Genomic DNA, 15,103 nt, shown 5'->3' with positions numbered 1-15,103 from the left:
GTCCTGCCCCCCGCTGCGGGGGTGTGACCATGTCAGGGAGAGAAGCAGCCTTGGGGGGCACCCGCTCGCCACACCTCCCTTCCCTTTGCATCTCCTTGGCGCCCCGGTCTCATCCTCCCTACTGTGCTCTGGGCCCTTCCGCCTTCCGCCTTGCTCCTTGCCCCCTGGACTCCCTCTCCTGTCTCAGCCCCTCCCCTCAGCTTCTCGGATCCCCGCTGTCTCCCTCTATTTTCTCTCCCTTTTTTGCTTTTTATCTGCCTCTGGTGGGCAGAGCGGGGACCCTCCAGGGGACGTTGGGTGTGTCAGCCCCGCCGTGGCCGGTGGCACTGAAGGGGCCGCCGGGGACCCCTCTGGCTCCCTCTGACGGGGGGCTCTAAGGTTAACCTCTTGAGGCATCAAGGTCACCGTCCCTGAGGGGCTTCAGCCTGGAGCTGCTTAACCTCGGGGCTCGGAACTCGGACTCGGCCAAGTCGCTGGGAGCTCTCGCGGGTTCTCGGTGGCGGGGCGATGGTGTCGCTCCAGGTCACTCTTAAAGCACAGATCCCGTGTCCTGTTGGTCTGGGCCTCTACTCCTCAGTCAGGGCCACCCCGACCACATTTCCCCGGGAGGAGCTCAGCTGCCTCCCTCGTGAGATAAGGCATGCTCGGGGGCCTGGGGGCCCCAGGCGGCGTCTGACGGGCTGCCTCCTGTTTCCCGTCCTCCCAGATGGAGACCTCACGGACACGGTCAGCGGCCCCCGCTCCACTGCTTCCGACCTGACCAGCAGCAAGGCTTCCACCAAGAGTCCCACCCAGCGCCACAACCCCTTCAGTGAGGACCCAGCAGAGACGGTGTCCTCCTCCGACACCACCCCTGTGCACACCACCTCTCAGGAGAAGGGGGAACCCCACACTCTCGACCTGCCGGACGCCTGCACAGAGCTCGAAGTCATTAGGTCAGCGGGGAGGGGCCCCGGGAGAAGTGGGGTGAGCATCCCCGTGTCCGGCCTGTCCACCCCTTGCATCACGTTTCAGTCCACGCACGCCGGGACCCTGCCCCCCGGGGGCAGATAGGCATCTTCCTGGAGATGAAGTGGTTCTCCAGGAGTTCTTCAGGCAAGAAGAAACAGGGCCCGAGCCCAGGAGACGCTGTGGCCCAGGTCTCCAGGGCCGGAAGGTCGCCTTCTCCCCGGGGGGCTTCTTGGAATGTCGATGTACCGTTTCTGCGATCTGTACTCATTCCAGTTCCGTGTGGCTCCCTGAAGGAGAAGTGTCTCCATCACGTAGACAGGGACCTACAGGGAAGGGAAGGAGGAGGCGCAGGGCAGATCGGGACGCTCTGGGCCCAGAGCCTCCTGGGCTCCCTGACCTCCCCCTGCTCCTGCCCCTGAGACTCTCCACGCTGAGTAAGATGCTGTGCGTGTCGTACCCTCTGAGGCTTGCTGGCCCGAGGCGGGGGTCAGGGGTCCCGCTCTGCGGGTCAGTTCAAGGCCTGAGCAGCTTAAGTGGCTCTGACCTGGGGTCGCCTTGCCAGACCCATTCCAGCCACCCTGCAACCAAAGAAGTGTGAGCCCAGAAGACTTCGAGTGCACTTCTGGTTGAGCCATCCCCGGTGATAACCTGCTGGGAAGTGAGGTCAGCTCAGGGTCCCTTGGCCACATCCCAAGGGGAGGGCCAAGTGGAGGTGCCATCGTTCTGACCGACCAGGGCCTGTGTTTGCTCCCGAGAGCACAGCTGGCACAGCTGCGTCCTCAGCTAGAACTCGTGGGACGTGCTCAGGGGTTCCTCGGGTCCCCGCCTCCAGCAACGGGGGCGTACCTCAGGGCCTGAGCTGCTCCGGCCCCCTGGCCTGGGGCCTCCCACCCAGGACCTCTGAAGCCCTGGCTATGCCCTCAGAGGTCACATGCCCAGATCCCCCCTTTCGACCCAGCCCACCTAATTGCCCGGTACTGCGGCGCTCAGGTGGTAAGCCTGCCCCATCACTCCTGTCCAGGGTCACGAAGAAGAAGAAGACCGGCAAGAAGAAGAAGGCGAGGTCGGATGAGGAGGCTAGCCCCCTCCACCCCTCCTCCACCCAGGACGGCTGTGCCCGCCGCGGGGGGGATGGTGACAGCCTTGTCAGCAGCCCAGGCCTGGGGCGGGCGTCCCCGGACGCCACCTTTACGCCCCCCCAGGAGGAGGGAGAGGGGCCCAGCAGCACAGCTGAGAGCAGCGAGCTCTCGGAGCCCGGCCCGGTGGGCCTGCTTATCCCCGAGATGAAGGACACGTCCATGGAGCGCTTGGGGCAGCCCCTGAGCAAGGTGATCGACCAGCTCAACGGGCAGCTGGACCCCAGCACCTGGCGCTCCCACGCCCAGTCCCCAGACCAGTCCTTTCGGGCCGGCTCTCCCGGGGACGCCCCGGAGAAGCCACCATGTTGCGACTTTAGTGAGGGGCTTCCAGCCCCCATGGACTTCTACCGCTTTACCGTCGAGAGTCCAAGCACTCTTACATCAGGTGGCAGCAACCATGACCCTGCAGGGCCTGGCCAACCGCTGCATGTTCCTGGTAGCCCTGAGACTGCTGGCCAAGAAGAGGGAGGAGGAGGAAGAGAGGGACAGACGCCTGGGCCCCTAGAGCGCGCCCCGAGGGAGGCCGGGGGGCCAGAGCCCCGGGAACTGGACCCTGAGTCGCCCCTGGTCCGGGAGGGGCCTGTGCCTGAACCGGAGCCGGGGGCCCGCGAGGCTCTTTGCCAGCTCAAGCGAGACCGGCCCAGCCCGTGCGTGAGCAGCGCTGAGGACTCTGGGGTGGATGAGGGGCAGGGGAGCCCGTCGGACACGACCCACTCGGCAGAGTTCAGGTGAGGGGGTCCCCCGGGCGGCTGGCCTGACACTCGCCCCCGGCGCCCCGCGGCCCGCGACGGTGGGCATCTGCCCTCCAGATACCCTGAGCGCAGCCGTGGACGCCCCGGCCTGGGCCGGGAGGCGGGGTGGGCTGGGAGTGTCCCCGCCACCGCCACTGCGGCTCCGGTCAGGGGCAGAGCCACCCGCCCCTGGCCTAGCCTGACACCCTCCCCACGCGTGTCCCTCTCTCAGAGTGGACAACAATCACCTACTCCTGCTGATGATCCACGTGTTCCGAGAAAACGAAGAGCAGCTCTTCAAAGTGAGTCCCGGGAGCTCACGGACGGCCGAGGCGGGAGGCGTGCTGGCCGGGCCGGGGCGGCGGGGGCCGGGGCGCCTGACCCCGCTCCGTGTCGGCCCCGCAGATGATCCGGATGAGTACCGGGCACATGGAGGGCAACCTGCAGCTGCTCTACGTGCTGCTCACAGACTGCTACGTCTACCTGCTTCGGAAAGGTGCCTGCCGCCCCGGGCCCGGCCAGAGGCAGAGGATGAGACTGACTCCCTCCCTTTCTCTGCGCCCCCCACCCCGGCTCTCGGCCGCCTGGTGGTGACCGAAACACCCCAGCGGGTGCCACCGGCCGTCCCGGCAGCCCCGTGGGAGCCGGGGCCTGCCTGCCACGAGCCCCGCGCCCTCCGCCTCCTCCACCGTGTCAGATCGCAGGGCAGGGACGGGTCCTCTCTCAGAGAGGCCAGGTCTTAGACATGGGGCAGGGGGAGGGAAAAGAGGCCACTGCGAGTTATAGGCATCGGGGTCTCCTCTCTCAGGGGCCGCGGAGAAGCCATACCTGGTGGAAGAGGCTGTTTCTTACAATGAACTTGACTATGTGTCGGTGAGTGCAGGCTCTGCAGTTGCCATATGCTGTAGGACAGGGCCCCTCGGGCGCCCACCCGGCCACCCACCGTAGCTGCAGAGGAGGCGTGTCCTGCCTTGGCCCCAGCGCCCCCGGGGTCGGGCGTCAGCTTATCTCTCGAGCAGCTTCTACAGGTGATGCGGGGGATAAGAACCGAGTCTGAGATGCCTCTTCATCCACCATATTTCTGACCATCCCTCCCCAGCTCTCGGGGGCTCTCCCTGCGGCCACTCCAGGGCGTGCTTCCTCCCTCCCCAGCAGCCCTCACCTGGCCGGGCTGCCTCTTCCGCAGCAGCCGAGCCCCGTGCGCATGTGAAGCTGTTGTTTCCGGCAGGTGGGCCTCGACCAGCAGACGGTGAAGCTGGTGTGCACCAACCGCAGGAAGCAGTTTCTGCTGGACACGGCCGACGTGGCCCTGGCCGAGTGAGTGACATGCCCCTGGCCCCCCCACCTCCCCTGGCCTGGAGCCCCCGCCCCTAGGGATGGAGGGTGCAAGGTAGGAAACAGAGAAGTGGAGATCAGGTGTGTTCCCTCTGGCACCTGCTGGAAGCGTGCAAGCACACTGACGGACTCACGTCATCAGCTCAGGTGACCTCAGACCCTGTGTGGCCTCCAGAGAGGACTGGCCTGAGGGCTGACGTGAGTTATCAGCAGGAACACGAGTCCGGCTGCTGGACCACGGGGGCCATGAGTGCCCCCCCCCCCGATGCCTTCATACAAAAATTACTGGTAATGAGATCGTGTCGTTGTACTGACTTGGGTCCCACCCACTCCGGTTCCGCTGCACCACTGGGGCTGGTCCTCCCTCGCCGGCAGCGCCCGGGCCCCTGGCCACTGGGAATGGCCTTTTCCAGGTCATCGTTTGAGGCCAGTGATCGCTGGGCATCACTGCCCCAGCTGCTGCCCTGAGCTCTGGCTCCAGCCAGCAACCTCCCTGAAGTTTCTGTGCCCCCAGGCCAGAATCCTGTCCAGTTGAGAGGCAGGCCTCCCCGCTGCCCCCCCCCCCGCCCCCGGGGCCTCTGACAGCAAACCCCACTCCCTGTGTAGGTTCTTCTTGGCTTCTTTGAAGTCCGCCATGATCAAAGGCTGCCGGGAACCACCTTACCCCAGCATCCTGACTGATGCCACCATGGAGAAGCTGGCACTGGCCAAATTTGTGGCCCAGGAGTCCAAGTGTGAGGTAAGCGCCAGGAGTGGAGGGAAACTGTCGTCCCTGAGAGGCCACCTCTGGTGTGAGGTCAGGCCGTGCAAGTAGAGGTCTTTAGCTTCTCCGTCACCCACCGGGGAGGGGCTCTCCTGCCCCTGGGTCCTGTCCCCCGCCCCACCTGGGGCGTGTCCTTGCTTTCTCCATGGCCATTCCTGGGGCTGGGCCGCTGGTGAGCCTGGCCCAGACCTCACCGCTCTGTCTGCTGCCCACCCCCCCAGGCCACTGCTGTCACCGTGCGCTTCTATGGGCTTGTACACTGGGAGGACCCCATGGATGAGTCCCTGGGTCCCGTCCTCTGCCACTGCTCACCCCCCGAGGGCGCCATCACCAAAGAAGGCATGCTGCATTACAAGGCAGGCACCTCCTACTTGGGCAAAGAGCACTGGAAGACTTGCTTCGTGGTACTCAGGTGGGAGCCCCCGCAGCTCTGGCCTCGGGCATGTCCTGGAGCTCGTTGGGCAGTCAGGCCCTCAGCTGGGATCTCTGTGGGCAGGCCACAGAGGAGAGCAGCCCAAGGGGGCCTCCTTCCAGCCCCGCAAGGGTTTTAGGGTAGGCATACCTCGGGATATTAGAGCTCCTGGGTAAAGCCAGCCATCTTCGGGGCCCAGGGCATCCGGGGGCACGTCAGGTGTAGATGTGGGCTCGGCTGCTCCAAGCCGTTCACTGCCCCAGGTCGGCCTGAGGGGGTAGCGTGCCCTCCTGTGCCTCTGGTTCCTTCTTCACCCTCCCTTCCATAGAAGACAGGCCTCTTGGCCCCTGGGGCTTAAGGCCCCAGCTTGCAGGGGGCCCCCCGGATGTGGGCTCCACCTGGCCCTTGGTTCTTGGGACAGGCCTCACCCCTGCTGTGTTGTGCTCCTGCAGCAACGGGATCCTCTACCAGTATCCTGACCGCACCGATGTCACCCCTCTGCTCTCGGTGAACATGGGGTGAGTGTCCTGGTGAAGGGGGCTGGGCGGTGTGGGGACTCCGGCTGAGCCTGGGGCCCAGGGCTCCTGTCCCCCTGGCTTGAGCTGCCAAGGGCCTCTTGTCATCCTGCCCCACTCAGCTGCACCCCATCCAGCAGCCCTGACTGGTACCCAGGGGTCTGCGGAGCTCTCAGGGCCACAGGACCCCAGGCCAGGGGAGCAGGGGCAGCTTCCTGTGAGGGAAGCAAGAGGAACTCCTTGCCGGGAAAGGATCTGGCCCGGCAGGGGCGGCAGTTGCTGCCCTGGCAGCTTCTGACCTGCTGGAAGATTCACGTGTTTGGAGGAAACCCCAGGCCCAGAGAGGGAACGTGGATGAACGCACCCTGATTCTGAGAGGGCCGGAGCTAAGAGCCCACCTCAGCCCTCTCCTGGCCATGCTGGGATAGCTAGAAGGATCTGGCAGTTCTGTAGACAGATGTTGTTACGCAGCAAGGGCGGGTCTGGCCGGCAGCTCCAAGCCTCTCCCGAGAGCCCGAGGGGTCTGTGTCCCCCCATCCCCCGGGGCCGCGGGTGCAGGACGCTCGTGTCGCATGCCTCAAGCCACCCCCCCTTGCTTTCCTTTCACCCCTCGTCCTCTGGCCCAGGGGGGAGCAGTGCGGTGGCTGTCGGAGGGCCAACACCACGGATCGGCCCCACGCCTTCCAGGTCATCCTCGCCGACCGGCCGTGCCTGGAGCTGAGCGCCGAGAGCGAGGCTGACATGGCCGACTGGATGCAGCACCTGTGCCAGGCTGTGTCCAAAGGGGTGAGCGCCTCCGGCCTGCACCGTTCATCCGGCCTCCCGACCCGATCAGGATCCCTGGGGTCCCTTCCCTAAACCCACAAGCTCGGGGGCAGCCTGCGAGGACCAAGACGCGGACGTCCAGGGGACAGCCCAGGAGTGGACCCGAGAGCTCAGGACCACCTGTGGCCTGGATGCTCGGGCACCCCCCCAGCCCCACCTCCACTTCTGAGGTGGACGGAGCCCAGCTGACCTCTGGAGGGAGGGGCCGAGGGGCAGGCTGGGCCCCCGGAGTGGGGAGTTCTGGTTCCGGCCAGCCCGGGAGTGCTCCAGCTCGCCTCTCCCCTACCCTCTGCCAATGCCCTCCAGGTCATCCCCCAGGGGGTAACTCCCAGCCCCTGCATCCCCTGCTGCCTAGTGATCACCGATGACCGCCTCTTCACGTGCCACGAGGACTGCCAGACTAGCTTCTTCCGCTCCTTGGGCACAGCCAAGCTGGCCGACATCAGCGCCGTCTCCACCGGCCCTGGCAAGGAGTACTGTGTCTTGGTGAGCTGGGCGGGGGGCGATGGAAGCAGGCCCTGCAGGAGGAGGGCGGCACCTGCTCACCTGGGGACCCGCTCTCCCCAGGACTTTTCCCAGGACAGCCAGCAGCCTCTCCTGCCCTGGGTCATCTACTTGAGCTGCACGTCTGAACTGGACCGGTTCCTGTCTGCGCTGGGCTCTGGGTGGAAAACCATCTACCAGGTACCTAGCTGCCCAGCGCCCCGAGGAGTGAGTGGGGCCACTCCCCGGGAAAGGAGCCCTGCTGGGACAGAGGAGGACTTGGGGCCTAGGGACAGCACTGTACCAACAGCTCCAGGACAGACTCCAACGTGTAGGACAGAAAGGGCAAGACTCGGGGCGCCTGGGGGGCTCAGTCATTGAGCATCTGCCTTCAGCTCAGGTCATGACCCCAGGATCCTGGGATCGAGCCCTGCATGGGGCTCTGTGCTCAGCGGGGAGCCTGCTTCTCCCTCTGCCCTTCCCCCTGCGTGTGCTCTCCTGCTTTCTCTCCCTCACATAAATAAAATCTTGAAAAAAACAAAAAAAAGCAAGACTCCCCCTCCCCCCACCAGGGCATCTGAGGCCACAGCTGATAGTAGAACCTAGGAAACGCCGGTCCTGCCCTTGGTTCCTGGTGCGGAGGGCCTCCGGGGTCCCCACGGCAGCCCTCACGGACCCCTTCTGTGCCCCCCCAGGTGGACCTGCCCCACAAGCCCATCCAGGAAACCTCCAACAAGAAGTTCGAGGACGCCCTGAGCCTCATCCACAGCGCCTGGCAGCGGAGCGACAGCCTCTGCCGCGGCAGGGCCTCCCGGGACCCCTGGTGCTGAGGCGGCGCTGGCTGGCGTCCGTGGCCAAGAAACGCAGGCCGAGCAGCACCCGCCGTCATGCTCTGTCATCGTGCCGCTCGGGGCCAGGCTTCCACCCCTGTTCCATAGCCTGCTCCCGCCCTGGGGGACAGAACCACCAACCGGGGCTTGAGACAGGGTCCCTCTCCTTCCAGGGATGCAGGATGGGTGCTCCACACTCTTGGGCGTCCCGCCCGGCCAGTGGTGACTGGAGAGCGCTGGGGCAGAGGGTCTGAGCCCTATGGGCTCTGCATACGCACGGCATATACAGATGCATGTGCATCTCTTCGGGATGGCAGCGAGAGTAACATCCACTCTGAGGGGAGCAGAAGGACCGGGGGGCAGGAGTCCCTCTTCCTCTCCTGGGTCAGCGGTCTGGGCCGAGGCCCGGCCACCTTGTTCACGCTGGAACACTCAGCTGGCTGCGCAGGGAAGCCGGACACTAGGCTGTCAGTGCATGTCCCCTCCTCACTAACTATCCCCAGGCACACTGCCGCCTGCCTGGCCAGGGCCTACAGCTGGGGGGGTTCAGGGCCAGGCGGCCCCTCCCTGGCTGCCCAGAGGCCCTGCATGTCCACGGCTCCTGCCTCTCCCCAAACCGCAGTGCCAGGAGGACCCAGGAGGACCCAGGAGTCAGGCCGCTCCTGCTGGGAGAGAAGGGAGGGCTTGGAGAGGAGCAGAGCCCAGCGGCCCGGGGTCCCCGTGCGTGCCTCCTGACCACCCCCTTGCTTGGCTGGAGCCGGGCCCTCTGGGGGAAGGGGTCAGATGGTCTGGGTTTTGTTTTTTAAAATAAAATAGACATGTTATATTGCCAAGACTTGTCACTGGCCCTTTGTGACCAGCACGGAGGTGGGGGATGCCTGGCCCCCCTCTAAAGCCCCTCGGCCATTCATGCCATGATTTTCTTCCAGCTGCTGCTCTGCCGCCATGGGAGGCCCAGTCATCCACTGCCCCCGTGCCGCTCTCTGGAGCTCAGGCCATGAGGCTTCCTTGGCCTGACCTGACCTTTGCTCTCCTTCCTACCTCCTGCCGTGGCCAGTGAGGGGAAGCTACCCCTCTAGTCCCAGGGCAAGTGTCCGCGGCCAGCCTCGCCAGCTCTCGGGGTGGGTGCCGGGCATTTGGGAGAAACCCAAGAGAGTCCACGCTGTCCCCAGACCTCTTGTTGAACTGCTGCCCTGGGGGCCCGCCGGAGGGTGCAGAGCTTACCAGGCCCAGGTTGGGGAGGGGGTCGCTGGGAGGCCCTCTGGCACTCCGCACTGCCACCGCCAGGCCCTCACACCTGGGAGGGTGGGTGTGGAAGCTGTAGAGTTGGGGTTCCCGGCAGGGTGGTTCTGCCGGGTTCTCACTGGAGCGGGAATGACCCAGGGTGTGCATGGCAGGGGAGAGATGCCCTGGGGACAGAGGCCAAGGTGGGCAGGGTGGTGCTGGCCCCCAGCCTGAGCAGCCTGGACCCTTCTGGCAAAGGGCCACTCCCATACCCCGGCCTCTCCTCCAGGAACAGCCCAGAAGGGGCCCCCACCAGGAGGAGGGGCAGGTCCTCATGGGGCGAGTGACCAAAGCCACAGGCCACTCCTTGAGACACATGGCCCAGGGGCCCTGAAGACTTGGGAGGCAGGTCTGGGAGAAAGGAGCCAATTTTACAGTTAATTGGAATAGATTAGACTTTGTTTACAAACCTCCATGGTTTTAACACAGTGACCAATTCCTATAATTTAATATCGTCTGACTCCACTTTACCTCCGATTTGAAGATCGGTTGTTATAGATCTTAATTTCAGCTCTACTTACATTTTTGCCTCTCTCATAGCTATGCCCATGGTGGGTGTGACTTTCTGTAGACTCTGTACTAAGGATGAAGCCGCTCCATAATTTCTCGTAGGATAGAGTATTAGCCAATGATCTAGTGACTTCACATTGAGTAAGGGTCCACTTCTGGTCTCTCTCGACCAATCTGCAAACTGTGGATGGGAGTCAAACTGGAAGACACAGTATAAGACTTCAGTTTTTAAAGAAATACCAACAAAGAGCCTTTCTATTGCAAATTTTTGCTACTTCCTACTGAAACGTTACAATTTTAAACTTTGGTCATAACTGAATTAAATATTCTTTCCTTAAAAAAAAAAAAAAAAAAAAAAAAGAAAGGAGCCAGACGTGGGGGTGGGGGGCAGGGGCTGTGGGCCACCTTTTAGGGGGTGAAGCCTTGTGCTAGGCACGCTCTGCCCACATCCCTAATCCTCCAAAACACCTCGAAGTAGGTATTAAAATCCTTATGTTACAAATAGACTGAAGCTAAGAGAGAGGAAGTGACTCGCCCAGGGTCACATTCAGAATCAGCTCCACAGGGTCGAGAAGCCCTTTGCCACCTCTGCTCTTCCTGACAGCGGGACCATAGGCGTGGGAGCCAGACTGGAAGACGGAGGCCGGCCACGGGGAGCCACGGGGACGGTGCGGGGTGGTTGTGGGCAGTTCCTGCGTGGCCTGGGCGCTGAGCTGCAGCAGGACCCGCCCAAACAGAGGTGGGGCAGGGCCACCAGCCCTTTGCCCCAGGGCCAGAGGGAGGTCTGGAAGGCACCACAGCAGGAGGTGTCTCAGCTGATTGGCACCTTCTCCCTGCCCCCAATCTCCCTCCTGCTCCAGGTGACCTTTTCCCCAGATCCCAGGATCCAGGCACAGCCCTGCTGGGAGGTGTGGACAACCCGGACAGCTGGGGTTGGTCTGAGCCAGCAGGGGCGTGTCCCAGGCTCCGCCAGCCCTAGTGGCTCAGCAGAGCTGGGGGACTCCCGAGACAGACCCGGGGCCACCGGACGATCCGCCTGGGACCTCCGCCCTCCAGACATGGCCCCAGGCCCCCTAGATCCCCAGCCCCTGTGACTGTGCAGGGGTGCAGGCAGCCTGAGCGCCACCACCCCAGGACTGTGCCCATGTCCCTGACCCAGGCACAGCCGGCCTCGGGAAGAGAGGCCAGGGAGACGGTCACCCCAGCTGTGGACCTGGTGCTGGGCGCCTCGGCCTGTTGCCTGGCCTGCGTCTTCACCAACCCCCTAGAGGTGGTGAAGACGAGGCTGCAGCTGCAGGGGGAGCTGCAGGCCCACGGCACCTACCCACGGCCCTACAGGGGCTTTGTGACCTCGGTGGTGGCTGTGGTCCGCGCCGATGGGCTGTGTGGCCTGCAGAAGGGGCTGGCCGCCGGCCTCCTCTACCAGGGCCTCATGAACGGCGTCCGCTTCTACTGCTACAGCCTGGCATGCCAGGCTGGCCTCACCCAGTGGCCTGGTGGCACCGTGGTCGCGGGCGCCGTGGCTGGGGCACTGGGAGCCTTCGTGGGGAGCCCTGCTTACTTGGTGAGTGCCTTGTCTCCATCCTCCACCGCCCCGTGACCCAGCTCCTTCAGCCGGCGGCTCTGGAGCCTTCCAGACCAGCCCTGGTACCGGGTGGAGTGGGCCAGGCTGGACGGGGCCGCTCCCGGGACAGCCCTGCTCTGGAGTTGGAATCTGCCCCTTGGCCCAAAGCACCAGAATCTTGCCTGGATGCTCGTTCTCCTGGGTCCCTGCCCCGCTCGGGCCTGAGCCACGGGAGGCGCAGAGGGTGGCGGGACTCGTGCTGGCTCAAACCCAGCGTGGTCACTTGTCTCCCCGTGTGGCCGAGCAGGTTAAGAATAAGCGAGGCCCCCGCGTCCGAGGCTGCATGCTGGATGCTGAATAGTCCTTATCCCACTTAGTCCAGAGAACAGCTTGTCGAGCGGAGCAGACGGGCTGGGAGAAGGTTTGGTGACTTGACCCAGGTTACACGGAGACGCAGACCCCGAGCCTCACCACAGCCCTATTCCACACGCTCCCTAAGCTGTGGGTGTGGGCTCGTGGGGGTCTGGATGTCGAGGCACAGCTCATCCAGTCCCCCTGTCACATCTGGTCTCACAGATCAAAACGCAGCTGCAGGCCCAGACCGTGGCCGCGATGGCCGTGGGCCACCAACATCATCACCAGGTAGGAACCGGGGCCCACAGAGCTCCTTGGGCTGGATGGGCCCCAAGGGGGCAGGGGCTGCCTGGTGACCCAGTGCCTTCTCCCCACAGAGTGTTCTGGGTGCCTTGGAGACCATCTGGCGGCAGCAGGGCCTGGCAGGGCTGTGGCGGGGCGTGGGGGGAGCTGTGCCCAGAGTCATGGTCGGCTCAGCCGCCCAGCTGGCCACCTTTGCCTCTGCCAAGGCCTGGGTGCAGGAGCAACAGGTGAGGAGGACCATCTGCCTGCTTTCTCCCTGTCTGGGCCCTTGTCACGCCCCGGCATCTCCCCAGCTGGACCCCCACCTAGGGAAGCCCAGGGGGAGGTGACAGCCAGGGCCCCTGAAAAAAGCCGAAGACCCTGGCTCTGCCCTCGTGCCCAGCCGGTGTGTGGGGCCAGCAGTGAGCCCTAACACTGCGAAGGAGCTGGGGTGGGCAAATGGCCGGAGGCGCCTGGCCTGCTCCCTTTCCCCAGCTCTCCGGGGCCCCAAGTGCTGGGAGGGTGCAGGGAGGACGGCTACAGGGGTCAGAGCCTGCACCATCCCCACAGTGGCTCCCGGAAGACAGCTGGCTGGTAGCCTTGGCTGGAGGCATGATCAGCAGCGTCGCTGTGGCTGCAGTCATGACCCCCTTCGACGTGGTCAGCACACGGCTCTACAATCAGCCCGTGGACGGAACCGGCAGGGTGAGCAGGGGGGGTGCAGTGGGAGGTGGGGGCATGGGGAGCTGGAGGGCACCCCCGGGCAGAGGCAGAGCGAGCAGGGGGGGTGCAGTGGGAGGGGTGGGAGTGTGGGGAGCTGGAGGGCACCCCCAGGGCAGGGGCAGAGCGAGCAGAGGAAGGTACGGCAGGGGTGGGGGGTGGCATGGGGAGCTGGAGGGCACCTCCCTGCATGCATGTGCACACACACGCACACACAGCCAGAGACACACGGACATGTGACACACGTGCAAACACACTGACCTGGCTTGTTTGCTGGGCACCTGTGTCCCACACATGGGCTAATAAGCATTTTCCCAGCTGGATTTCTTTCTCTCCTCACAACCACCTTCATTTTCCTGATGAGGAAACTGAAGTGACGTCAGAGAGACCCGGTGCCGTGCCTGAGGTCACCTGGCTGATAAGCGCAGGAGCCTGAATGGGAGTCCAGGCCTGACCCCACGGCCTCGCAGACACACAGGCCATCGTGTACACCAGGGCAGGTTGGGCTCAACACAAAGGCGCCCTCCAAAGGCTGAGTCAGGGACGAAACCCACCCGTGTGCCACTAGCCAAGCTCGGCGCCCCACCCCGGGCATGGGGCCGCGCGGCCTGGAGGAGGAAGTCCCTTCTTAAATTTCACAGCCTAAAGGGCCACCTTTCTGTAATTTGCTCAGCTTGGGGAGAGTGTCTCTGCTGATGTGCCACAGAAGCCCCTGCACACAGACACCCCCAGCTGTGACCCCTGTGGTGACCTCCACCCTGTGTCTGTCCCCAGGGCCAGCTGTACAGTGGCCTTGCCGACTGCCTGGTGAAGATCTGGCGGCAGGAGGGCCCCCTGGCGCTCTACAAGGGTCTGGGCCCGGCCTACTTGCGCCTGGGCCCCCACACCATCCTCAGCATGCTCTTCTGGGACGAGCTCCGGAAACTGGCTGCGCGGGGCCAGCACCAGGGCACCTAGGCCGCATCCCTCATGTCCCTGTCCTGACACAGCCCGGAGCCTGGCAGGAAGCCACGGCCCACGCCAGCTGGGAATGGCCGTCTCAGAGCAGGCCACGGGTCCAAGGCCAGTGTGGACAGCTCTGGTCAACCCAGACCCATGGCCCACCCAGGGCCGGGGCATCTGCTCTGGCTCACCAGCCACTCTGTTCTCCAGCAAGTTCTCTTCCTTGTCTGTACTGGGCTAGCTTATCCCAGAGCCTTACCCATTATCATAATAACTGCTCCAGGGCATGGCCACCACCACGAGTGGGTCACCCACATGCATCAGCTTGCTTAGTCCTCTGAGACCGTGAAATCCTCTTCTACCTGAGGCTCAGCAAAGTGAAGCACTTTGACCAAAGCCACACTGCTTGGAAGTGGCAGAACCAGGACTGGAACTTAGCTCTGCCCAGGCCGGACTGGTGCCCCTGGCAAGAGCCAGGACCGTGGGGGCCAGAGCGCCCCCGAGGGTCACCGAACAGGTGGGGAGGCCCTAGGATGCACCGGGAGGCCATCGTGTCACATCTGTGCTAGCGAGCTCGGGCTGCCATGAGAAGCGCCCCAGACCAGGAGGCTCACACAACAGCCGCTGTCTCACAGCCTAGAGGCCGCAAGTCCAAGGTCAAGGGGTCAGCGGGGTTGGCTTCTCCTGTCCTCTTCTCCCTGGGTCCTCACGGGGTCTTCCTGCTGTGCCCGTCCATGTCCTAATAGGACAGCAGTCACGTTGGGTTAGCACCCACCCTAATATCCTCATCTTAACCTAATCACCTCTTCTGAGACCTCACCTCCAAGTACAGTCACACCCTGGGGGTTAGAACATCCGAATGCGGGCGGGGTGGGGGGGTAGGTTGGGGGACATCATTCGGCCTGTAATATCAGCTGCTCCTGCGGGCCCCCTAGACGCCCGGCGCTGCGGGCACTTGCACAGATCCTCAGGCCAGTTCTGAAAGGAGCCCTTGCTGTGCCCATTCTTCAGATGAGGAGGCTGAGGCCCGGGGCCGGGAAGCGACCCGCCTACGGTCAGTGGCAGAGCCCGGTGTCCTCAACCCGGGTCCTTTCCCCCAGCTGCAGCCACACTCCCCCCAGGGAGCATGTTGTGAGGCCCAGGCCGCCGACCTTGGGCTTCGGGACACCGAGTCCCTGGAGGGGATGGGGCGGGCCCGGGGTCAGCAGCCCGCCCACCGCTGTTCCAAGGGGCGCCCCTGCACACACTCCAAACCAATAAAGTTTTCTATTTTGTTCACTTCGTGACTCCCTTCTGTGGGCAGCGTCAGGCTCCCTCACCCCGGAACCGCTGCGCTGGGCCGCTGGGCGCTCTCTCCTCGGTCCCTGGGGGGGGGTGAGGACCGCAGGGACCTGGGCCGGTGCCACACCCGGCAGCTGCCACCTGGCGGACAGAGGAGGACGGTAAGGCCGCAGCTGGGGGAG

General features: G+C 64.2%; 2 protein-coding genes across 3 annotated transcripts in view; both read left to right on the top strand.

Moving 5' to 3' along the window:
• Positions 1-8,817, top strand: part of PLEKHM2 (pleckstrin homology and RUN domain containing M2) — a 38,291-nt gene extending 29,474 nt beyond the window's left edge. For both annotated transcript variants that reach the window (XM_077899517.1, XM_077899516.1), the window contains 13 exons: positions 707-935; positions 1,973-2,818; positions 3,054-3,123; positions 3,227-3,317; positions 3,630-3,694; positions 4,050-4,138; positions 4,763-4,895; positions 5,141-5,331; positions 5,784-5,849; positions 6,473-6,632; positions 6,978-7,157; positions 7,239-7,355; positions 7,850-8,817. In XM_077899517.1, the coding sequence (XP_077755643.1) occupies positions 707-935; positions 1,973-2,818; positions 3,054-3,123; positions 3,227-3,317; positions 3,630-3,694; positions 4,050-4,138; positions 4,763-4,895; positions 5,141-5,331; positions 5,784-5,849; positions 6,473-6,632; positions 6,978-7,157; positions 7,239-7,355; positions 7,850-7,984 (2,372 nt within the window). In that variant the 3' untranslated portion in view covers positions 7,985-8,817. The remainder of the gene's footprint in view (positions 1-706; positions 936-1,972; positions 2,819-3,053; positions 3,124-3,226; positions 3,318-3,629; positions 3,695-4,049; positions 4,139-4,762; positions 4,896-5,140; positions 5,332-5,783; positions 5,850-6,472; positions 6,633-6,977; positions 7,158-7,238; positions 7,356-7,849) is intronic.
• Positions 8,818-10,175: 1,358 nt separating this feature from the next.
• Positions 10,176-14,918, top strand: SLC25A34 (solute carrier family 25 member 34). Its single transcript, XM_077899515.1, has 5 exons — positions 10,176-11,342; positions 11,919-11,984; positions 12,074-12,226; positions 12,549-12,683; positions 13,473-14,918. Exons 1-5 carry the CDS (start codon positions 10,923-10,925, stop codon positions 13,653-13,655), a joined length of 957 nt encoding a protein of 318 aa, XP_077755641.1. The 5' UTR covers positions 10,176-10,922; the 3' UTR covers positions 13,656-14,918.
• Positions 14,919-15,103: the final 185 nt, after the last annotated feature.

Source organism: Canis aureus, chromosome 5 (assembly GCF_053574225.1).
Source record: "Canis aureus isolate CA01 chromosome 5, VMU_Caureus_v.1.0, whole genome shotgun sequence".
Taxonomy (NCBI): Eukaryota; Metazoa; Chordata; class Mammalia; order Carnivora; family Canidae; genus Canis; species Canis aureus.
The sequence above is the reverse complement of the archived record's forward strand: the minus strand, read 5'-3'. Positions and strand labels throughout refer to the sequence as shown.

Coding starts and splice junctions, on each gene's coding strand:
- SLC25A34 (XM_077899515.1), top strand. CDS start 10,923: ATGTCCCTGACCCAGGCACAGCCGGCCTCGGGAAGAGAGGCCAGGGAG. Junction 11,343..11,918: donor TGGGGAGCCCTGCTTACTTG/GTGAGTGCCTTG, acceptor CTGGTCTCACAG/ATCAAAACGCAGCTGCAGGC. Junction 12,227..12,548: donor CCTGGGTGCAGGAGCAACAG/GTGAGGAGGACC, acceptor CCATCCCCACAG/TGGCTCCCGGAAGACAGCTG.